The sequence below is a fragment of the Vulpes vulpes genome, chromosome 11 (genome assembly GCF_048418805.1).
Source record: "Vulpes vulpes isolate BD-2025 chromosome 11, VulVul3, whole genome shotgun sequence".
Classification (NCBI taxonomy): domain Eukaryota; kingdom Metazoa; phylum Chordata; class Mammalia; order Carnivora; family Canidae; genus Vulpes; species Vulpes vulpes.
In genome coordinates this window covers 62962583-62988569 of record NC_132790.1, presented here as the reverse complement: position 1 = coordinate 62988569, position 25987 = coordinate 62962583, and the positions used below count along the sequence as shown (strand labels likewise).

The 25987-nt window shown below is 36.0% G+C and overlaps 1 protein-coding gene across 1 annotated transcript in view; it reads right to left on the bottom strand.

Annotated features, from left to right (window-relative positions):
- Positions 1 to 6366: 6366 nt before the first annotated feature.
- DYNC1LI1 (dynein cytoplasmic 1 light intermediate chain 1) overlaps positions 6367 to 25987 on the bottom strand; it is a 48349-nt gene continuing 28728 nt past the window's right edge. The window contains exons 6-13 of the mRNA XM_072726597.1: positions 24458 to 24551; positions 20996 to 21131; positions 19892 to 20003; positions 17201 to 17260; positions 17034 to 17078; positions 16246 to 16366; positions 14826 to 14981; positions 6367 to 13265 (exon numbers count right to left, since the gene is read on the bottom strand). Coding sequence (XP_072582698.1) covers positions 13153 to 13265; positions 14826 to 14981; positions 16246 to 16366; positions 17034 to 17078; positions 17201 to 17260; positions 19892 to 20003; positions 20996 to 21131; positions 24458 to 24551 — 837 coding nt within the window. The 3' untranslated portion in view covers positions 6367 to 13152. The remainder of the gene's footprint in view (positions 13266 to 14825; positions 14982 to 16245; positions 16367 to 17033; positions 17079 to 17200; positions 17261 to 19891; positions 20004 to 20995; positions 21132 to 24457; positions 24552 to 25987) is intronic.

Below are 25987 nucleotides of genomic sequence, written 5' to 3'. Positions count from 1 at the left end.
CCTTTCAGCTCAGGGCGTGATCCTGGAGTCCTGGGATCCAGTCCCACATTGGGCTCCCTGCATGGAGCCTGCTTCTCCCTCTGCCTGTGTCTCTGTCTCTGTCTCTCTCTCTCTCTGTGTCTCTCATGAATAGATAAATAAAATCTTTAAAAAAAATAAATAGTAAATCACAAAAAATCATCTTTCCTTAGGTCAATAGTGGCCCTTAAGAGGGTTTGGTAGATGATTCTCTAGCTAGTCCAGAGGTTGGCAAACTTTTTCTGTAAAGGGTCAGATAGTAAGTCTTCAAGTTATGAGGGACATATAAGTCTCAGTCTCAACCACTCAACTCGATCCTGCTGTTGTAGAGTGGAAGCAGCCATGATACATAACTCAATGTCATAATGCAGTCATATCCTGAAAAAACTTTCTGAAAACAGGCACTGGGCTGGATCTGGCTTGTAGTTTGCCATCCCTGTTCCTGTTCATTATTTCTCGACCTTGAGTGATCATCATAATCACTGGAGGGAGGGCTTGTTACATGACAAACTTCTGGGCTTCACCTCCACAGTTTTTGACTTGGTAGGTCTTGAGTAGGACCCAGGATTTTACATTTCTAACAAGTTCCCAGGTGATGCTGCTGCTGCTGGTCTAAGACCATACTTTGAGAACACTATTCTAGTATGACACAGAAAGGGACTCAATAATCCTTTTGCCTTATTTCCAGGTTTTGGATCATTTGTCTTAACAAACTAAGATGAAGAACTCATATTAGGACAGAAGTTTCAGGGCCAGAGGGCATCAAATGGAGTTCCTGGTAAATTGTTTCAGATATGGATCTGGAGTATTGGAAGAAAGAAGGCATTTGGAGGAGACACATAGACAAAACCATACAAATGTTAAAGAAGCATCTGTAGAAAGAAGAGGATTTAGGCTAGAACTTTGGAGGAAGTAGAAGAGAAGGTAAGGAGAAAGCAGAAAAATAAAGGAGTGTTTACAGACAGCAGGAGAACACAGGAAGTGGTGCTATGGAAGGCAAATAAAAAGTCTTAAATTTTCCTTGCCAACATTTCCAAACACCCCAGAGTGGACGAGGATGCCAGATAGGCAAAGAAAAATTTGGATCAGAGATCTTCTTGGGACAATAGCTTTTTAAGCTCGTCTGCCAACAAAACTAGAATAGAGAACATAAGCAATCAACATGGTGAAGTTCCACATTTCATTTATACCAGCAGAGGGCCGCAAGGGCTAAGGATTGCTAATAATGTTTTTTTGGTCTACGGTTTCTGCCCCTGCAGGGAGTTAATTCCTCAGTGGTATTGGAAGGCAGGAATGGAGGGAGGTTGGAGACCATGGATCATTTAGCCTCCTTGCTCTCATTATCAGTTAGGTATTTTAGTACAGGACGGAGAGTTTGATTAGTTGGGTGAGAGATGTGATGAAGAAAGGCAGAAGCTTCTGATTGCTTGGGGAAGAAAGAAGGTGGGGTCCAGTGTGGGATTTGGATCACAGGAATCCCTGTCATCGCAAGGCAAAAAGCTCAAGACTTTGCCTCAGTGTCATTAAAAATCATGGAAAACCGCCTTAGAGTTTTTTCCTTGTGGTTAATTAAATATTATTTCTTGAAAATGTGAGAAATTAACAAAGGTCTCAAAGGAAAAACGTACGAAAAGGTACATATAGAGAAAGGTTGCTAAGTCTTTGTCCCTTCCATCTCATTCCATCCAATCACCCTCCGCAGGTAACAAACTGTGATTGTTTCTGGTTATCTTTCCTGTATCTCTTTAGTGGAAAGAGAGATACCATCCTGGAAGTTGCTCCATATTAGTTCATGGAAATCAGCTTTTTTTTTTTTTTTTCTGAATACTTGCATAGCACTCCATTGTGTGGCTGTCCTGTAGTTTATTCATCCAATTTCCTAGTTTAGGCATTTAGGTTGTTTCCAATACTTTGCAATTACAAATAATGCCACAATGAATAACTGTATGAATACAATTTTTGTATTGTCAGAGATGAAAGTTTATGATATGTTCCACGATTGCTGAGTTTGAGTGCAAATTTTGAGTGCAAATACTAAAATGTCCCTCCTTAAAAGTTGATTTGTTTTGCACTCCCAGGAGCAATGAATAAATCTATTTCTTTATTACCTCTCCAACAAAGTGTTGTCAAGCTTTTGAATTTTTTTCATTCCAATAGGAAGCAATAATATTTCAATGTAGTTTTGATTTGCATTTCTTCCTAAGAAAAGTTAAACATGTTTATATATGTTCAAGGGCTATTTCTATATTATTTTTTATTTGTCTGTTTGTGCCTTTTGCTTATTTATTTATACTCTATAGGGATTTTGGTTCCCTCACCTTTATTTTGAGTTCCTGTGTACTAGGAATATTAGCTCTTTATCTATGATATATTACAAATATTTTCTCTGTACATTTTATTTGCCTTTTGGCTTTGCTTAGAGTGTTTTTTATCATGTTTTCTTCAATCATTTTTATGTACTTGAATTTAAAATTTTTATTGCATGTAGACTGAATTAAAGTTAGAAAGTCTTTTCCCACTCAGATGCAAAAGAATTTTCTATTTTCTTTTAGTACTTTTATGGTTTCATCTTTTATATTTAGGTCTGATACATTTGGAGTTTATTCTTGTGACTGATGTCAAGTATGGATCTAATTTCATCTTTATAAATAGCTAGCAGTTGATCTAATACTGATATATATATATATATATATATATATATATATATATATATATATATATAAACTGGTTTTTGTAGAAACAAGCACACAAGGCAGCAGGCTTTTCAGAAGTGGTCTAATTACACTAATACATTTAGGGTAGTATCTAAAACTGCTTAATTATCTAAATAATTTATGCATGGGACTAGTACTTATGAAGTTTGTGTAAATTAAAATGCCTTCCTTTGGGGCTATAAAAACTTAAATTTGTGTAGCACTTCATAGTTTATATAGCACCTCCACACCCTCGATCTTATTTATCCTCACTTGTAACTCTATACCAGAACAAGTTGCCCTTGCCACCATCCAGGTGATGAAACTAAGGCTTTAGGACAATAAATGACTCTTCTACAGTCATGTGATTAGTAAATGAGGTAGCCCGGCTCTTCTGGCTCTTTCCACAGTGTGTGGGCACTGCAAGTCTTGTACATTAAGATACTCATGGAGGTGGCGGCTAAGATATTCAGACATCTTGCAAAGCAGGGCTGAAGTATATCTATTTTACTTGAAGATTAAGTGCGCTCCAAATACCAGGCAGTGGTAGAGCAGCAAAAGATCATCACCTACCATCTAAATAGTACTTTCTGGCTGAGCAAAACTTGGGAGAGAGCAGAGTGCACGTACACAAAACACAGTATACAAGACTAACTCAGCTAACTATGGCAAAGTTGTTGCATTACAGACTGAAGACATTTCAATAGAAAAATGGGACACCTGGGTGGCTGAACGGTTTAGCCCCTGCCTTAGGCCCAGAGCATGATCCTGGAGGCCCAGGATTGAGTCCCACATCAGGCTCCCTGCATGGAGCCTGCTTCTCCATCTGCCTATGTCTCTGCCTCTCATGAATTAAAGACTTAAAAAAAAAAAAAATGCTTGGAAGAGTCACATTCTACAGTATATCAACCAAAACTTCTGAATCAAAGCCTTGTTTTAAATTCTAAGCCAACATGGGGCAAAATCAAGGAGTAATTTGGCTTTGGATTATAACAGTAGTTCTTAGGGGGATCAGAGGACCCCTAGAGGTCTGGAGACCTTTGCAACATTTGTGTGAGGTCAAAACTATGGTGGTGGAAGGGGGGAGGAGGGCGGGTGTTGGAGGGGAATGGGTGATGGGCACTGAGGTGGACACTTGACGGGATGAGCACTGGGTGTTTTTCTGTATGTTGGTAAATTGAACACCAATAAAAATTAATTAAAAAAAATAAATTTTACAGAGTGTTTTAAAAAATATACTCTTTTACTAGAGTATAATTTACATACAATAAAATATATTAACTGAAAAAAAAAACTATGCTCATAAGACTACTAAGAGTTCATATGCCTTTTTCACTGTATGAACATTTGTTTGCACTGCTGATAGAATAAAACTACTGGCATTCCAGCATGAAGCAAGGCAGTAGCATAAAACTGAATTTGTAGCCATTGTATTCTTCACGTGTGAAAAAAAACCCAATTTCATTAAGAATTCCCTTGATGAAGTGAAAATTATTAGTTTTATTAAGTTGTAATCATTTAGTACCTGTCTTATTCAAATGCTGTATGAGGAAATGGGAAGTGTGCATACATTACTTTTGCTGTATACTGAAGTACAATGGTGTTTCAAGGAAAATCATTTGTGCTATTGAATAGTTATAAGCTGAACTAGACACTTTATTTTACCATATTTACTTGCAAAATTTACCATATTTACTACTTCAGGCTAACTGGTTTTTCAGACTTTAGTATCTGGCAGGCATTTTCTCTAAAATGAATGAAGTGAGCTTGTCAGTACAAGGAATACAACTGATAATATTCATTGCATTCATAAAACTTGAACTTTCCAGAAAAAATCAGGATTTTGGAAAACTTATATCCGTCACTAAGCCTGACAGTTTCCTATCACTTAAACTTTTTTTTTTTTTTAAGATTTTATTTGAGAGAGAGGAGAGAATGAGAGAGAGAGAGAGAGAGAGAGCATGAGCAGGGGCAGGGACAGAGGGAGAAGCAGACTCCCGTGGAGCAGGAAGCTGGACAAGGGGTTCAATCCCAGGACCCTGGGATCATGACCTGAGCCACTCAGGTACCCCACACTTAAACTTTTCTAAAGAGATCTTTGCAAACAATGTGATTTGTTTGATATTCTATAGGACATGTCAAATTTGTGTATAGTTCCATGTCAATACCTGGAAGAACTCTGTAACTCAGTGAACTGGTATTTTCTAAAAGACCAGTAAATAACGTTATAAAATCACAAAGGGGAAAAATCCACTTAAAGTACAAGTCAGATCAATGAATTCCATACTGTAATTAACCTTTAAAAAACTAAGACTTGTTGCATTTTAGAAACCAAAAAGAAAATCTGCAATTATCTGGAAAAGCTATTAAAATACTTCTACCTTTTCTACCTATATATTTATGAGGCTGTATTTTCTTTATAGAATTCAAACAACATATCACATCAGATATAATATAGCAGATACTAGAATCCGGCTGTCTTCTATTAAGCTAGACATTACAGAGATTTGTAAAAATGTAAAACAATGACACTCTTTTCAATACATTTGTTTTATAAAAGTTATTTTCTATAAAAAATGTTATTTAACGTAACGTACTTACTGTTATTTGTAAATGAACATTTAACATTTTCCAGCTTTTATTTATCATGGCAAATATAAGTATGATCCATATTATCATTTATTTTTAAAATATGACACATAATTCTTTGGAGTCTCCTTATTAAATACACATGTAAAGGAGTCCAATGATCAAATTTGAGAATCATGGTATTTGAAGTTCAGAAAAAATCTTAACACAAGAGAAGACAGGAAAGAATTTTAATTTTAAAAAGATTTTGGTGATACAATGGGATCAAGGTACTACTCTGCCCCCAATTTATTTTTTGTAATTTTTTTTAAAGATTTTATTTATTTATTCATAGAGACACAGAGAGAGAGAGAGGCAGAGACACAGGCAGAGGGAGAAGCAGGCTCCATGCAGAGAGCACAATGTGGTGGGACTCGATCCAGGGTCTCCAGGATCACGCCCCAGGCTGCAGGCGGCACTAAACCACTGCGCCACCGGGGCTGCCCTCTGCCCCAAATTTATGTGTAAGTATGTATATATGTATGTGTATATACTTCTCTTTCCCTATGTAGCCATACTTTTAGAAAATGGACAGTATCAACTATTATTCCTCAAAGTATGATCGTATCTATTCTCTAGTTATCTGAGAAATATCTTTAAACATATTCTTGAATTCCATGTACTTCTTCACATTAATTACTTCATGTATTTTTTATTAATGTATGGATTATAATTTTTCCTAAAATAACTATGACCACAGGAGAAGAGAAGTCTCATCAAACATTCCGCAAGAATTCCCTGACATCAACTGTCATCCTATTTCAGCAGGGGAACAACTGTTTGGACATTAATAAGGTGTTACATGAAAGAGGAACTCCTGTATTTTGGCATTTTGCAAACTGTAAAAGTAATTTCTCTGAAAAATGAAGCCCAAATAAGAAAACTGTAATGGCTATTACTGTTTGGGCTATTGTCAAGTTCCACAAAGGGCCTTAAAAAATTGATGTCTGATAGTTTTAAAGAAACAAAATGACAAGATTTACACCAATCTTTCACAAACTCTTTACAAAGAATACAAAAAAAAGAATACTTCCCAACTTGATTTATGAGGTCAACATAATCTTGATATCAAATACTGACAAAAATATGATGACAAATGAAAATTACAGGCCAATCTTTCTCAGGTGCATAATGCAAAATCCTAATAAAATGTTGGCAAATCAAATCCAGCAATATAATAAAACTAATACATCAAGTTAGATTTATTTCAGGAATACAAAGTTGGCTTAATATTCTTAAAAGGTAATGTAAATGATAACAATAGAAGAAAAGAAAATGATTATCTCAATAAAAAAAAGTTTATAAAATTTAACACTCATTCATGATAAAACTCATGATATAAAGTAACTAGGAAAGAAGAGAACTTTCTTTCTTTGATAGAGTATCTACAAAAAGCATGCAGCAAATACACTGAATAGTGGAATATTAAAAGCTTTCACTCTGAGATGGGGAACAAGATAAAGATGCTTCCTCTCATTGGTTCTATAGTATTCTATACTTGTGTACAAGTGTCAGAAAGCAAGACAACATTAAAAAGGAGGAAATAAAACTATTTGCAGACGACATGTAAAAAAACATAATAAATTACACATGACCTATTACATTAATAAAGGGATTTGAATAAGGTTTATGTATATGATAAAGCTGTATTTTTTTACACCAGCAACAAATAAAATGAAAATTTAAAAGGATGCCATTTATGATAGCGTAAAATAATTCACTGATTTAAGAATCTATCAATAGGAGGTGCAAGATAATACATTGAAAAATATAAATACTGCTAGGCGAAACTAAAGAAAATCTATGTTAGTGGAAGAATATTCCTGTGTATAGTTTGGAAGGTGTCCTAAAGATGACCGTGAACTCCAAATTGATCTATAAATTCAACGCAATCTCAATCAAAATGCAGGGTGATGTGTGTGTGTGTGTGTGTGTGTGTGAGTGGAACAGTTAATTCTAAAGTTTCTATGGAAATGTAGAGTCAAGAATCAAAGCAATCTTAAGGAAAAACAATACTGGAGGACTTGTTTACCAGCTAAAGGACAGAAATTGAGACTGTAGTATTGGTACAATATAGGCAAACTGGCAAATAGAAGAAAGTAGAAAGCCCAGAAACATAAGTATATGCAAATGGACAAAACATGACCAAATGGGCACCGCAGTGAAGAAGGATGATTCTCCCAACAATGGTACTGAATTAACTGAATACCTACATTAAAAAAAAAAATCTTGCCCCCTACTTCACAGCATGCATAGAAATAAATCCCAGGAATGTAGAAAAGTAAAACAATAAATCTTTTAGAAAAAAAAATCATAGAATATCATCATCTTGAGGGCAGCAAGATTTAAAACAGGTCATAAAAGCAAAACCATAAAGAAAAGCTGACACATGGAACATTAAAATCAGTAACTCCTATTCATCAAAAGATCCCAGTAAGAGAGTGAAAAGGCAAACCACCAAATGAGAGATATTTACAATACACATCTGACAAAGACTAGCATCCTGAATACATAAAGAATAAGTCAGTTAAGAAAAAGTCAGTTTCCCCTTTACCTTCCTCCCACCCTCTCTCCCCCCAAAAGAAAAAGAAAATAAAACGGTCAAGACTTCTAAGATTCTTAAACGGGTACTTTACAAAAGAGAGTATCTGTATGGCCAATAAACATGAAACATGCTTCACTTTGTTAGTTATCAAGGAAATACAATTAAAACCACTAGGCGATCCTACTGTATACCTGCCAGCATGTCTAAAATTAAAGACAAACTACTAATCTACTGTCTCAACGAATTTGCCCATTCTGGACATTTTGTATAAATGGAATCCTATAGCGTGACTTTGTGACTGGCTTCTTTCATTTAACAATGTTTTCAAGGTTTATCCATGTTGTAGCATGTATCAATACTTCATTCCTTTTTATAACTTAACATATTCCATTGTAGGATATGCCACATTTTGTTTATCCATTTGTTGGTAGGTGTTTGGGTTTACATCTTTTTGCTATTATGAATAATGCTGCTACACCCATTTGTATACAAGTTTCTGTGAGGACGGATGTTCTCATTCAGTGGGGTATTTACCTAGGGGTGGCATTGCTGGGTCATATGGTAACTACATGCTTACTCTTATGAGGAACCACCACATTGTTCCTGAAAGTGGTTACCAGTTTACATTTTACATTCCCACCAGTGAAGTATGGGGATTCTAATTTCTCCACATCTTTGCCAACACTCATTTTTAATTTTGGCTGTGAAGTGGTTTTGGTTTGCATTTCCCCAACTGCTAGTGAGAATGTATATCTTTTTTGGAGAAATGTCTATTCAAATCTTTTGGCCATTTTAACATTAGGTTACTTGTTTTGAATTGTAAGAATTATTTATATAACCTGGACACTAGACTCTTATTTGATATATCTTCTCTCAGAAAGGGAAATTCTTATAACCATTTTGGAAAAACTGTTTGGCTTTATCTACTAAAGCTGAATATACACATAGCCATGGACCCAGCAATCCATATCTACATACATATTCAATAGAAATTAGAACATATTTCCCACCACACGCATTTGAGAGTGCTCATAACAGCACAATTTGTAATAGCAATTGAAAAGCTGAAAGCTGCTAGGTTTAATGATGATCCTACAGATGTCCATATCCTAATCCCCTGAACCTGTGAATGTTACCTTATTTGGCAAAGGGACTTTGCAGATATGCTTAGGATTCTGAGAGGGGGGAATCAGATTTCCAGTTTCCAAGAAAGCAAGCAAGGAGTTTGGAAGTCATCTCTCCATCCTAACAAAAGGCTGAACTGAAAAATCAACGACTCTTTTTAGATTTGTCAGAGAAGTGAAGTCCCAGGGCCAAGCCCTATCCCCAGGTGGGAGATTTGCAAGTGGACATAGAATAACAACTTGCTTAACTAGAAACTCCCAAGCAGAAATATGAGGGAGACAGTACTGGGGTAGGGAAGCCTGAATTGTAACTGACAAGTTGCTGGAGACTGAGTAGGTAAGTCTGTTAGAAATCCCCCAGTCATAGGGGGTTCCCTACACTTTTTTGAGTTTTACTCTCCAGGATCTCAAAGGGAAAATCAGAGAAAAATCCCCTGGTGTTCTGCATGTAGCCATCCTGTCCCACCGGAAAAGGGGCTTGGGGGTGAAGATGGGAGTATGAGAAGCACGGTGAAGTTCACAGCCCAGGAGCACAGGCTCACTGAGACCTAATCACAGAACTACAGAATGCTTCCCCTCCCCCTAACACTCTCCCACCACATTACTAACAGTTTATTCACTGGAGTTCTTTTTATCATGTCCAGCTATCAACAGAAAATTACAAAGCATAGAAATAGGCAAAAAGTACTTTGAAGAGACAGAGCAAACGTCAGAATTGAATTCAGATATGGCAAAAATGAGTTATCCGGCTATGAATTTAAAGCAACTATGATTAATATATTAAGGGATCTAACAGAAAAAGTAGGCAATGTGCAAGAACAGATGGATAATATAAACAGAGAGAAATTCTAAGAAATAAAAAAAATGCTAGAGTTAAAATAAAAAAGAAACTAACAGAAATGAAGAATACTTTTTATGGGCTAGTTGACAGAACATGGTTGAAGAAAGAATCTCTGAGTGACAACATATATAAATAGAAATTTCCAACTAAAAAGCAAAGAGAAAAAAAGGTCGGAGGGGGAGGAGGCAAGGAACAGAATATCCTAACACTATAGAGATGTAACATACATATAATGAAAGTACCAGAAGAAAGGAACAGCAAAAATATTTGAAGCAATAATGACTGAGAATTTCCCCCAAATTAGTCAAGACACTAAACCACAGATCCAGAAAGTTCACAGAACACTAAGAAGGATAAATCCCAAAACTGCACCTAGGCATAATATATCAAACTGCATTAAAATCAAAGATACAAAATCTTGAAATAAGCCAAAAGGGGAAAAAATGCCCATAGAGGAGCAAAGATTAGAATTAGACTCAATTTCTCTTGAGAAATCATGTTAGTAAAGAGAGTGAAGTGTTGAGGGAGCTTACATTGGTTTGCTCAGGTGAGCCCAACTTAATCACATGGATGCTGACACAAGGGAGGCAGCAGGTTCAGCGTGAGAGACAATGAGATGGAAGCACCCAGTTGAAGATGCTATGCTGTTGGCCTTGAAGATGAAGGGACCGAGAACCTAAAGAATCCAAGCAGCCTCTAGAAGCTGGAAAGGAAGGAAACAGATGCTCCTTGGAGCCTCCAAAAGAAATCAGCACTGCTGACACCTTAATTTCTGTCCAGTAAGACTGATTTTGGACTTCTGACCGCCAGATAGTAAGATAACAAATTTGTATTGTTTTAAGCCACTAAATTGTGGTAACTTTGTTACAGCAGCAAGAGGAAACTAATATACATCCATCAATAGGATAATGGATAAATTATAATGTATTTGCAAGATGGAATATTATGGTGCAATGAGAATGGATAATTACTGCTACATGCATTTGTTGATGTGTCACAGAACTAATACCTCTTGAAAGAGGCCTTGCACAAAAAAGAATATAAACTCTAAGATCCCATGTATATCAAGCTTAAAAATAAATAAAACTTATCTATGGTTGTGGAAGTGGGGACTGTGATCCCTTGGTGGGTAGAGGTGCTGATAAGGGGCACATAGGAAGCATATGGGATGCCAGTAATGTCCTTGATCTTGGTGATTAGTTGGTATTTCAATCCATATAACCTGATATCTGTATACTTTTCTCTATTGTATACTTCAATAACAAGTGCCTAAAAACAAAAAAGTTTTAAATAGTTTAAAAACAAATTTCCTTGCAAAAAATAGGGACAAAAATCAGTTTAAGATTTAAACATGGTAACACAAGGTTTTAAAACCGAATACCCTATAAAGTGAACGATTACAATTATTTCAGCTAATGACTCAATTCCAAGGATTTTCTAGTACATCTCCAATGTCATACAGAAAAGAATGAGTTGGCCTAGACATGCAAACACAGCAGACATATCAAAGTATACCATGATGTACAGTCAGAGATTTTTCTTTCTTTCATTAGTCTTGCTTACTTCATCATGTACTACTTTAGAAAAATTGGTCTTTACACCACCATGACTGCAGAACCCTTTCCAGACTAAAGATTCTATCAGTGGCATTTTTCATCTCATATTTCCTCAGACAAAATGTTTTTACAAATTAATTTTTCCATGCCCATGAACAGCCTAAGTTTTTCCCACCCTGAAACAAATTATTACCCTCTCATGTATTTTTAGCATTTATATTTAACTATTAGGAGCCAAATGCTATTCAAAAGTAGAGATTTTAAAATTTTAATGAAAGGATTATGTTAGATAGTAGAGGTATTGTCCTCAAACATTTTGCTGAAAAAAAAATCTTTGGAATATATAAAGTAATAACAAAGGCCAATGTAAAGGGCAGTGGCCATTTTTCCCCATTATCTGTAATGATAAGTTAAATGTAATGTAAGTTAAATGTGCATGTGTTCTCTAGCTGAACTTCAGTAAGAAGTCAAACTGTTCTTATGAAGGTTCTAAAACAAGCATTTAAAAACAGTATTGAAAAATCAGGTTTAACTACTAACAGGTGTTCTCACCTGTAAGAGAGGACCTATGTGTCAGTGCATTTGCCAAGCTTTTAAAACAGCTTCTGCCCAATAATGATAAAAGGCTACCTTTTTATCTACTAGAAATGCTGACATAAGATTCCGTAGTTTGAGACATGCTTGTGGGGAAGATGTGCTGATCACGGTAAACTTCCAACTTAAGGAAACTTACAGGATAGTGAATACCATGTATTCACTTGTCTCTCACAAAGATCAGAATGCTTAATAATCCTATTACGTCAAACACCTCAAAATACTAATGAATCTTATATTCATTGATAAATACAAATTATGTATAAGAGAATGCAACAAGTTATTTGAACCTGAATGCAGAGAATAAATACTTTATTAACTGATTACAGTTGAAAGTCACAAACAAAAAAGGGGTATATTAAGGCAGAGCCATATATATATCTATATCTATATATTAATACAGATATAGATAGACAAATCCAAAGACTGTTACCTCTTTACATTTTAATAACCTCTGCATTTTTCTTTTATGCATTTAGGCAGTGTGCTTTCTTTTCTTCTCAGTTAAAGAAATGAATCTTGGCCAATATTTCAAAATCATATTTTGATGACAACTTACAGGATCATGGGTTGAGACAATGACTAGTGTATAAAACGCTATCTGATAGTTTTCTCAGCATATCCCATGTGTGGTGGTTGTTTACACTGGTGTGGAAAATTTGACAATTGGTCATTTTCTCCTTTCCAGCAAAACTAATACATAATTTTTCAAATGATTTTAATAGTCTTAACTAAAGTATGCTTGGACTTCCAAGTCAGTCAAATGCCCAAAGCATATTATTTTCTGCCCTTTCCTAAACCCTCCTATGTTTTAAATAGCCTTTAAAGTATGATCACACGGCTGTATTTCAGATCTATAAATTCTGAGTTTTTCAAAATCCAAAATTATTTCCTTATGCAAAGTGGCAATGCAAACAGCAATCCTACATAGTGTAGAATAATTTTTCTTCTGTATAGCTTCCTTTTAAAAAAATGGGCAACCACACACACACACACACAAAAAAAAAAAAAAAAAAGAAAAGAAAAGAAAAAAGAAATAAATTTAGTCCATCTGAAAAAGCACTCCAGTTCCCTAATTCCACTTTTGAAGGAGAAGGCAGAGGCAAGTTTACATTATCCCAGAAAACTGAATAAATGGCTTTATTTGGTATCTTCAAGAAGCTTCTCCTTCCGTAGGAGATGTAGGTGTTGTAGGAGAAACTGTAACCGGTTTGCGTGCAATTCTGTCTAGTTCTGCATGAACATCTGATAGGACAGGCTTCTGGCCTACATTAAAGGGAAAAAAAAATCAAGATTTAGATAGAAGTCAAAGTATCTTTTACGTCAATGTCTCCTCATTTAAAAACTGCCGACAGTTTCATTAACTTTATCTAGCATACTAAGTCATATAAACATCCTTAAAAATCAATCCTCTCGAAGAAAATTTTTTAAAAAACCCTCATAGGGTCTGTTAACAAATGGAAGTAAAACTAGCACCTATCACTTAATCTCATAAAGATATTTTTTAAAAAGGCACAGAACAATAAGAACAGTAAAACAGAAAATAGCAACAAAATTTTAGAATGCACAAAGAATATGAATGTGTGGTAACTATATTAGCAGTCTTGGGAAAGCTTACTCTTCTATACTGGCAGTGGGAAAAGCCAAGAAGTAATTCACTTTACACCCAAAAACCCGTAAAAGGTACCAAAAATTGTAACTGCACAATGGTATTTGTGAAAACGGTGGCAAGAAGATGGGATTTAAAAGGAAAATGGGTTAAAAAGTCTGATAAAGGGCAGTTACACAATCAACAAAAGAAAAATAAATTGGACTTCATCAAAATTAAACCCTTTTGTGCTTTAGAAGACATCAAGAAGTGAAAGGACAATACATGGGAGAAAACATCTACAAACTGTACATTTGATAAGGGTCTAGTAAACAAAATATATAAAGAACACTTAAAATTCAACAATGAAAAGACAAATAATCCAACTTAAAAACGGGCAGGGATTGAATAGACATTTCTCCAAAGATCTACAAATGGTCAATAAACACTTGAAAAGATTCTCAACAGCATTAGCTATCAAAGATATGCAAGAGTCAAAACCACAATGAGATATGACTTCATAGCCACTAGGATGGCTCTAATCAAAAAGATGGACAAAAACAAATGTTGGAGAAGATGTAGAGAAATTGGGATCCTTGTTCCCTGTTGTTGAAAATATAAAACAATGCAGTGTTTTGCAAAACACTTTGGCAGTTCTTCAAAAACTCAAACACAGAGTTACCACAGGACCCAACAATTCCACTCCTGCGTATATACCCAAGAGAAATGAAAACATATGTCATTTTCAAATATTTGTCAAAAACACATGTTCACAGTGGTTCTATTTATAAGGGCCAAAATTGGAAACAGTTTGTCTATCAACTGATGAGTAGACAAAGAAAATGTGGCATATGCATAAATGGAATTTTATTCAGTATTAAAAAGGAATGAAATAATGATAAATGCTACAATGTGAATGGACCTTGAAAACATTAAAGAAGGCATCTACTGTATGATTCCATTTATATGAAATCTCCAGATAGGCAAATCCACAGACAAAGCAGATGAGTGGTTGCCTACAACTAGGGGATTAGGAGGGAAAAAAGACATTACTGCAAATAAGGTAGAGGTTTCTTTTCGGGAAGATTAAAATGTTTTAAAAATAGATCATAGTGGTTTGCATAACTCTGTAAATATACTGTAATACTGAACTGTATACTTTAAATGAGTGAACTTCATGGTATGTAAACTGTATCTCAATAAAACTATTTAAAAAAAAAAGCTCTCGGTAACTATACCTGATTTTTTGGCGGACGGTGGTAAACCACTGCTTCCACTTCCAGCTCCACCTCCAGGGCTACCACTGCCAACTCCAGGGCCTCCTGGAGAACCAGTCTTTTTACTCAGCAAACTATTGAAGAAATTTGCCAGGACACCTTCACTTGTAGCTCCAGCTATTGAAAAAACAAAAGCCAAAAAACTTTCACTCAAAACATCAGATTCTTCTATAAATTATTAGATTAGTAATCACATACATAATAATTAATACTTAAAATTAATTAATACTTAAAATTTTAAGTTTTTTTTTTTTTACTTATTTATTCATGAGACACAGAGAGAGAGAGGCAGAGGGAGAAGCAGGCAGGCTCCCTGCAGGAGCCTGATGTGTGACTCGACCCTGGAACTTCAGGATCATGCCCCGAGCCAAAGGCAGACGCTCAACCGCTGAGCCACCCAGGTGTCCCAAGAGCTGTGTATTCTAAACTCAAGTCTGGTTTTGAGCCAGGGTAATGTCTCTCTAATTTATTCATATGTAAAACAAAATATCAGTAGGCTTTAAGAATATAATTATTTAAAAAAATCAGAATGATTTATTAATTATTCTTTTAAAGATTTTATTTATTTATTCACGAGAGAGCCAGAGACCTAGGCAGAGGGAGAAGCAGGCTCCCTGTGGGCAGCCCAACGTGGGACTTGATCCTAGGACCCTGGGATCACGCTCTGGGCCAAAGGCCGATGCTCAACCATTGAAGCACCCAGCCGTTCCCAGAATGTTATTTTTAAAAACCAAAAGCATTTAAATGGATGTTAAATGCTGCTATACTTTCCTTTTGACAAAGGTTCTTCAAACATGTAATTGTTGAGAAATGTCTGCCTCAAATATTACAAAATGCTACCTAAGCCTTTATGAGAACGGGTAGAAGTTTCAAGAGATAAAAGGGTAAAGGATAACATGAAACAATTCACAGAAGGAAAATACAAGTAGAAAGGAAATACCAGGGACAAAGCTCTTACTAGTATTTAAAGAATGCTGATTAGGTTGTGGCAAAGTTGCAACACCCAATGTTGACTTGTAAATTGAATAAGCCATTCGAAACACATTATTAAAAGACAAAAAAACGTATAAACTCTCACCTACTAATCCCACTTATGGCAATTTATTATGTTTATAGCTTTTTTATGTATTAACATGAATTTCTTCAATGGTCTACATAGGAGAAAGATTAAATGTAATACAAAATTTTCATAAAGCTTATACCACAGACATATTATAAAAGTTTGAATTTTGATTAACTATGAGATTATATCAACAGAGACAAAGATTAGAAGCTATTGCACAAAAATGAAAACAGCTATGGAAAAGGTGGGAAGGTAGGTAGATTTCCTTTTAGTGTGAAATGTACTGTGTTGTCTTTCCTAGGAAAAGAGAAAATGTACCTTTCATGTTTGGATCAATTTTTTTGGACCCAGCAGGGATGGGTGACACGCTGGCAACATTGGATGACACAGATCGGTTTGGTGTTCGAGGGGAGCCTCCTGGGACTCTTGGTGAGGCATCCTATGTAAAAATAAGAAAGCCATAATTATGGCTTGTAGAGAAATTGGGAAACATCCAACTTCACAAAAGTTATTATAAAAAGAAATTACTTTTTAACTGTCCCCCAGCTGTTCTACTGGTACTTTTATTCTACAAGCCACTGCTGGAAATGTTTAGCAATCATGTCCTCAGTATCAGAAAATATCAGAGACCCATCACATTTAGAATACAAATTCTCTTTCAATGAAAAAAGAACATATTGAATAATGGAGTGTGATTACAAGTATAAGCATGGGAGTCAGATCCGGGTTCCAATTTGAACTTTCATCCTACTAGAATAAAATCTCAGTCAAGCTATAAGGTCCTCCAAGGCCTCCACTTCCCCACCTGCAGAATAGGGCTGGTAGTACCTGCCTCACAGGGCTGTTGTGAAGATTTATACAGTAACACATGTAAACGTTTCACATAGTAACTGCTGTGTGACAAGACAAAATGGATCTTTAGGATTTAAATATTTTTAAAATGAGTGAAGTTTATCCTTTAAAATGTCACAAATTCCAAAAGAATTCTTGATTCAAATTTATATCAAAGCACACCCATATGAGACATGTCTATGATTAAGGAAAAAAGAAACTAAACCAATAATGTACGGCACTTTAATAATTTTGTCAAAATCTGTAATACTGACCACAGGCCTTCCAGCTGCAGTTGGTGGTTGCTTTGCTAAAAGGGACTGAAAAACACAAGAGAGTCCTAGATTAGAAACTAACAGCATGTATTGCTGTAGTTTTAAAAATATATAAGAGCAGTTTATCCACTAACAATACTAAACCTGCTTCTGATATAATTTCATACCTGTAGCTTCATAAGAAACACCTGGTCATCTTCTGCCACAATTTCCTTCTCATGCACAAACTGAAATGAGCAATGCATAAATGAGCAAGTCTAGTATATTATGCTGAAACTATTAATAACATACTCTCTAGATTAAAAAAAGATTTTTCAATATAAACATTATCAAATTATATTTACATAAGTGAGCTGCCTGACCCAAGTTCCTACAGTAAAGCTGTTCAATAATGATCTGCAAAAGTATGAATGTTTGATAGCTGTGCTGTTCAATACTGTAGCCACCAGTCACCTATAGCTACTGAGCATTTGAAATGTGGCTACTGTGGGGCACCTGGGTGGCTAAATAGGTTAACCATCTGAGTCACGTCTTGATTTCAGCTCAGGTCATGATCTTGGGGTCGTGAGATCGAGCCCCACGTCCAGCTCCACACTGAGTGTGGAGCCTGCTTGAGATTACCTTGCTCTCCTCCTCTCTCTGTCCCTCCTCCACCTCACACCCTTTCTTTCTCAAAAAGGAAGGAAGGAAGGAAGGAAGGAAGGAAGGAAGGAAGGAAGGAAGGAAGGAAGGAAGGAAGGAAGGAAAGGAAAGGAAGGAAAGGAAGGAAGAAAGAAAGAAAGAAAGAGAGAGAGAAGGGAGAGGAGAGGAGAGGAGAGGAGAGGAGAGGAGAGGAGAGGAGAGGAGAAGGAGAAGGAGAGGAGAAGGAGAGGAGAGAAGAGAAAGATGGAGAGAAAATGTGGCTACTGTGACTCAGGTACTGACATTTTAATTTTATTCAGTTTTACTTAATAAGTTCTTTTTTTTTTTTTAAGATTTTATTTATTTATTCATGAGAGACACACACAGAAAGAGAGAGACAGAGACCCAGGCAGAGGGAGAAGCAGGCTCCACGCAAGGAGCCTGATGTGGGACTCAATCCCGGGTCTCCAGGATCACACCCCAGGCTGCAGGTGGCGCTAAACCGCTGCGCCACCCGGGCTGCCCAGTTTTACTTAGTAAGTTCTTAGGCTACATGTGACTAGTAGCTGCTGTATTGGACAGCACAACCTTAGAGTCCTAGGTATATTAATCATGCTTATAAAATATGCTAACCAATAGTTAGGTGTTTTAAAAGTGAAAAGCAACTTGCCCCTGGTTTCTCTGAAATAAAAATATAATGGCTCTTCTACCTGCAGAATAATCAGGCAAAAAGCAGCAGCAACCATCTCCCACTTCTACTCTTTCTGTACAATGCATGCCATGGGTCTATTTTCCACCAGCAGCCAGAGCAATCCTTTTCCTTTATCACTCCTCTGCTCAAACTTTGCCTCCAGTTGCTTTCCACCTCACTCAAGATGAAATTCAAAGTCCTAACAGCGCCTTCCTTCTTCTATCAGCCTGGCCCTCTTCTACACTCTTTTCCAACCTCTTTGCCCTCTGAATACATTCCTGCCTCAGGACATGAGCATTTTCTGCTCCATCAGCATACAGAGCCATTCCCTAACCCCTTCTTCTTCCTTTTTTTTAAAAAGATTTTATTTATTTATTTATTTATTTATTTTATTTATTTATTTATTTATTTATTTATTTATTGAGAGCCACTGGGCCTCTCTGCGCCACTGGGGCTGCCCTCCCTAACCCCTTCTAAAACAGCACCCCTCCATATGCCACTGCTCTCCCTCACTCTTCCCCATTGGGCTTTATAGCCACAGCACTTATCAGCACTTGAGAACTGGCACGTGCACCGATTTATTATTGCAGTATTGCCCTATTTAGCACCTAGTGCCTAAACAGGGGCTCAGGAGATATTAGTGGGATGAATAAAAGACAACCTACAGCGTAATTCTCCTGGTAAAAGAGAATACGAAAAACAGCTGTTGTGTTTTTCCTTGACGTGTGCATTTCTTTTAAGAGACATCTATGCCAAATATCATGCCAAGTGATTTTTCACTTGTCATTAATTCTCTTGTTTCTAATTACCCACAGAGGACAGATGCTCAATATCAATGTTTCGATTTTTAGTAAAAATCTTATTACATGTTAAATGAAAATTATTTTTCCTAAAGCATATCCACTTAAAAGCCACTGAGAAGTACTATATATAAACATTATTATTATTATTTTTTATAAACTTATTTTTACACAACTTTCTGGAAACATCTGTAATATCTGACTATAGAACATGACCTATTATTTAACATGAAATCAAAATATGTGAAAGAGGAGTACTTTCTGAAAGATTAAATAGTCCTATGAATAACATACAACAATTAAGACTAAACTGGAAGCTTGCGGATAGCTGTGGGCTAGTAACTATGGAGAAGATTCCAGATCTCCTTTAACAGATAGAAGCTAATATCTATTCTAACAATGTTTTCTTGGCTTTTGGCTGAGTTCTAGGATGGAAAGTTCACAGCTTCAACCTACTCAAACTCTTCAAGATCCATATATTCGCTACAACCAATCCATTATTTCCATTAGAATATGGAATCTGTACTATTTTCTAATATAAATATGCCAAAGGCTAAGAATTCATTAACTGAATAGCTAGTTTATATTTTGATAACACAGATCTTTATTTTAAATTGACATCGGAAACATCCAAATTATAATTAGAAAAGCTCTTGATAGGAAAGGATCCTCTTACCTAACTTAAAATTATGGAACTCCCCCCCCCACCACCAGGTTTAAAAGACTATACATACTAAAACTGTTACCTTTCGGACAGGTGGTTTAGTTATAATGTCTTCAAAATTATCTTCTGCTTTTAATGTTTGAAAATTTTCATGTAATATTCCTATTTTCTTATCATTATCCCACCCTGCTGGTCTGGAAAAGAAATGCATATGATAAATCTCAAACATTTATATTGTCATTCCTTCATTAAACCCATGATCACATTAAAGGGAACGTATCTAACCAATTATGAAAAAGTAATCAGCTTTTGGGGCACCTGGATGGCTCAGAAGGTTAAGCATCTGCCTTCAGCTCAGGTCATGATCCCAGGGGCCTGAGATTGAGCCCTGCATCCAGCTCCTTGCTCAGTGGAGAGCCTGCTTCTCCCTCTCCCTTTGCCCCTCACTCCTGCTCATGCTCTCTTTCTCTCCACTCCAAATAAATAAAATCTTAAAAAAAAAATCCAAAACTAATCAGTTTCTTTTTTTATTATAATGCTCAAGTTATAGCTTACCGACTTCTACTTAAAAAGGTTCTTAATCTTCCTGATTTTAAAAACACACAGTTTGGGGGGTTAATTATTATTACCTCTCAATGTATTCACATAACTTTTTATTTATTTTTAAAGATTTTATTTATTTATTCATGAGAATACACAGAGAGGAGACAGAGAGAGAGAGGCAGAGACACAGGCAGAGGGAGAAGCAGGCTCCATGAAGGGAGCCTGACGTGGGACTCGATCCTGGGTCTCCAGGATCATGCCCTGAGCTGTAGGCGGCGCTAAACCGCTGAGCCACCAGGGCTGCCCTTCACATAACTTTTTAAAAGCATGTTTATACACTGGGTCCTTTATGTATCAAAACCAATCAAAGAGTAAGTAAATACACTGATATATGCACTCAACAGTTTAGCTATATATATATAATAGTAAGGCCTTCCAAAAAGGGCTTAGGGCCAGCAATAAATCTAACGGGCAAAAATAAATTGATCAAAGCAGGTTATGAATAAATCAATCTAGGAAGAGATTCTCACCTGTGCATCATGGAAAGGTCTATTGGGTCTCACCTCAAAACCAAACATGAGGATTCACCATCAAATTGCAGCAATGACACATGATAAAACAATACACTTATGAGTATACTTACATAAATACTGCATCTTTTTCCACAACAACAGCAGGAATTTTATAGGGAAATCCATACAGTTTCTGAACAATATATTTATATACTAAATCTATATTTTTATTTTCTTTTACTGAAGTGTAAATAAGCGCTGCACCATCTGAATAATGCTGTTAAAGAAATTTTTGGACAAATTCCATGAACAGATACAATAAAATTCTGTGTTCTCAACATTTACATGCATATTGGTTTCAAAAATAGTTCCCAGAGGTACATTAGAGGGTAATCAAGAATTTCAAAAGTACAGAATACAGATAGACTAAAATGCAAACAGCAATCTTTACAAAACTGAACTTAATTTAGGAGGCAAAAGTCTCATTAAGCCAAGAAAATAAAGGTAAATTTAGTAATACTGACATGGCTACTACCTCTACATTTAAAGCACAAGAGGTAATTTGTGTTTAACCTTCCTAATCCTCATGGAGAGCTATTATTTATTAATAACTATTTTGCTTGCATATTAAAAAAAATGGTGTCCACTAGTATCTCTTGTGGTTTTCACTAGTCACAGGAATTAGGACTTGAAGAGCAAAGCTCAGGAGACCCACTGAAGAGAGATGATTAACCAAGAGGTACTTTCAGGAAACTTTCAGGCAAGATTCAAAGCAAAAGTTGATTTCATGATCAAAACTGGAGGTAACACCACCTCACATAAAGATGTATTAGTTAAAGCAGACTCTAACTTGGACCTCTTAGCCAAATGATATAGTAGATCCAAAGATCAAGAGAGGCCTGTGGAAAAGGGGCAACATGACTACTGACAGACGAGGTGTGGTCAGAGTGGCTATCAGAAATTCTACAGCCACTGCTAAGGACCATGCTCTAGTACTGCCCACTATGTCCTGAGATGATGACTCAGAACAAGGAGAAATGTTGGGAATGGTCAAACTTCTACTTCTGAGCTGGGATACTCATGAGTGGGAACCAAGGCTTATGAATCTAAGAGTGGCATTGCTAAATATGGCTTATAAAACTTGATAGAAACAAACATCTTAAGTAAAAGCTTAACTGTGTGAACTTTTCATTAACGAGTGATTTTTTCTCATGAGAACCAATTTATGAAATAGCTGACAAATTTGCATTGCAGTAAACATTTACAAAACTTAAAGATGATTTTGAACTGTTGCCTTCACACAGATACACACATATACCCCTCACCATCTTGAAGTGACTTCTCAGTTTGTATTCTAAAATCAATGGGCTCTACTCAAGGTCTGTAATTATTTTATTTTAGTTAATTTATTTTTTAAAGATTTTATTTAAAAAAGATTTTATTTTTTATAAGATTTTTAAATTTTTTATTTATTCATGAGAGATACACACAGGCAGAGATATAGGCAGAGGGAAAAGCAGGCTCCCTGTGGGGAGCCTGATGCAGAACTCGATCCCAGGACCCCAGGATCATGACCTGAGTCAAAGGCAGATGCTCAACCACTAAGCCACCCAGGTGCCCCTTTAAAGATTTTATTTATTTGACAAAGAGAGTGAGCACAAGCAGGGGGAGCAGGAGAGGGAGAAGCAGGCTCCCTGCTGAACAGGAAGCCTGACATGGGACTCAATCACAGGACCCTGGGATCATGACCTGAGTCAAAGGCAGATGCCTAACCCACTGAGCCACCCAGGAACCCTGTCTGTAGTTATTTTAGTGGACAGTCTTCCTTCCTGATTACATTTCTGTATGTACATTTTCAAGAACAGCATTAAATGAATGTTTAAAGAGACTGCTTGTTGAGGTGCCTAAATGGCTCAGTCAGTTAAGCGTCTTCCTTTAGCTCAGATCATGAGCTCAGAGTCCTGGGATGGAGCCCCCACATTTAGCTCCCTGCTCAGTGGGGAGCCTGTTTCTCCCTGTCCCTCTGTCTGCTGCTCTCCCTGCTTGTACTCTCTCCGTCAAATAAATAAATAAAATCTTAAAAAAAAAAAGACTGCCTGTTCCCAAATTTGCTAATCTTCAAAGATAACAAAAAACTCTATAGACATCTACTTCAATTACTCCCACTTTTTGTCTTCTTTTTGTAGACAAATACCCTTCAATTCAATCCAAGTCAACTATTAAATGACAGGAGAAAAGAAAGGGCCACGGGAAGGACAAAGTACTGAGGTGAAAAGGGGAAGGGGAAACTACTACCAGTGTCAAGTGATCTTATTCATTATCCAGCTAGGTTTCAGTGGTCCTTTAATTAAGTGTCCATTAATGAAAACGAAAAACTACAGACCCTATAGACATGTATACATTACTTATGATTCCTATCTACTCCTAATGTCATCATTTCTTCATTTTTCAGACCCAAAAGCTTTGCTTCAGGAATGCAACCAGGAGGAGTAGGTGAGAACAGCTCTCCTCAGTGCACTCAAGCTGTGACAAAGTTTTCTTTCTTTTTTTTTTTTTAAGATTTTATTCATTTATTCATTAGAGACACAGAGAGAGACAGAGAGGCAGAGACACAGGCAGAGGGAGAAGCAGGCTCCATGCAAGGTGCCTGACATGGGACTCGATCCCAGGACTCCAGGATCATGCGCTGGGCCAAAGGAAGGCGCCAAACCGCTGAGCCACCCAGGGATTCCCAAGTGACAAAGTTTTCAATAGCAAATTCTCTTAAAAGCATTCATTTACAACCCTCACTTTATTCTTCTTTTAATCATTATTGTTATTCAGTGGCTCCTCTAATCCTTGCAACCTAGACAAGATGCCTTGTACTAGGTTTTCTAACTTTGTGATCATCAAAAGCACCTAGAAAGCTTTTTTAAAAGCAGAGATTCGGGGCACCTGGGTGGCTCAGTTGGTTAAGCATCTGCCTCCAGCTCAGGTCATGATCCCAGGGTCCTGGGATTGAGCCCAGCATCAGGCTCAATAGGGTGTCTGCTTCTGCCTCTCCCTCTGCCGCTCCCCCTACTTGTGCTCTCTCACTCTCTCTCAAATAAATAAATAAAGTCTTAAAAATAAATAAATAAAAGAGATTCTTCAGCCTCATCTTGAAATGTTCCGATTCAGTAAACCTTAAGCAGGGTACAGTCAGATTTTGAAACCACTGCATTAGACTATGGGTGGAGATGGTAACATAGCGAACATATTAAAAAATGAGAATACACAAACCTAAATATTGATCTTGCCTGACCACCACTCCCAATAAATGAACACTGCTTTGCAATCAGAATGTTTACAACACCAACTCATTAAAATTTTCCACAAAAGACTGATAATCCTTTAAAATACAGCAAATCAAAGTTATATATTTCAACACTTGCTTTTATAACTCAAAATACCCAGATGTAAATGATTTGGGAGCTAAAATGATATTTCAAACCAGAAGCAGAAGGAAAAAAGTTTATGGAATTTCTGAAGTCCATCAATGTAATTCTCTTAATTAAAAAAGCAAACAAACAGGTTAAGGTACAACTGCACCAATCAATATAGTAAAAGGATACATTGTAAACAAAACTTCCGGATATGTGACTGAATAAAATCAAAATGCTCATCTCTGTAGTCATGTTCTTTTTCCAATACACTAATGGCATCACACTGTTGAGTTAAAATAATTTTAAAAAACCAACATTAACTTTAATCAAAGTTAAATATAATGATTTAAACAGTTCAGTTTTGGGTGGGGGAATATCACAAAACTACCACTCTGATATGGTGACTGAATATTAGAATATCAATTACTCCTATCTGTCTAGATTCTTTCAGTTGCAGTCAAGACTAACGAATAATTTTTTTAAAAAGTATTGATGTCCACGTTCTATTGAATGTTGAAAACATCAAAGTTTTGGTACATAAAGGAATGAAGAGTAACAGGACAAACAAATGGTCGCTCATACTTGCTGACTCAACTCCTTTTGACTTGAAGTTTTAAAGATCTAAACTCTATGCCAGTTCTATAAAACACGGTATATCTAGGAGTCTGTACCTTTCTCTATTTCCTCTTTGCTTCCTGTTTATCTGGTAACTTCTTAATTGACCTTCATTCCTTTTCTGGTTCTTTTGTTTACTCTTACTAAATCTTATCAACAGCAAAAAAAAAAAAAAAAAAAAAAAAAAAGAAGGTGGGGGAAATGACAGGCTATTTTTGAACTGTCACTTGTACATTCAATAAAACAATTCTTAATTCTGCTAGCTACAGAAAAATGTTACAAAAAAAATAAAACATACACAAATTACTTCAACACCTTTTGGAACTGAAGGTGTGAAATCTAAAAGTAACCATTTAATAATGTTCATTATATTTAATATTAATTTGGGGTCAAATCTGATATGTAATTTTTTGCTATGCATATATACATCATACAAGAGTCTCTGTATAATGATACAGCATGTTTGTCCATTTTATAGAACACAGAGTAATTATTTCATATTACTAAAGACTTACTATTATTATATATAGTTATATATTTATAATTATATTGACTTATGACAATTTTGGTGAAACATAATAGTTTAGAAAAAACATTTTTTAAATGAAATATGAGGATCTGGACTTAAGGCAAGACACTTAGTCTCTCTGAATCTCAATTTCCAGACTCTTTAGGTAGAATTGAACCACCATTATTTCTCCATCCTAAGACACCTCTCCCATCCCCCTACACATTTTAAAAGGTCCTGAGCTAATACACAACTGATGGCCAGCTAATAAGCTCTTCTGACTTGAAAATTTTATGAATCTGACTCATTTGATACTAATTCAGGTCCCTTTAAGCTTAACATTTTTCCTTTGAAAAATAAGAGGTTTTTATAAGAGGCAAGTTGTAGTGTAAAATGGGGAAGTATCTACCAATAAATAGCTCTTTGTCAAACAAAATAAAACAAAAACCACACACAAAATAATTCTAGTGTGTGAATTTTAAAAGTTTTACAGAAAAGGTGCAAGTAACAACTACTTATTTGAAAAGCACAACCACTATTTGAAAAGCAGATAACAAATTTTGTTTTAAATGCTACCCCATCCCTTTGTTATAATT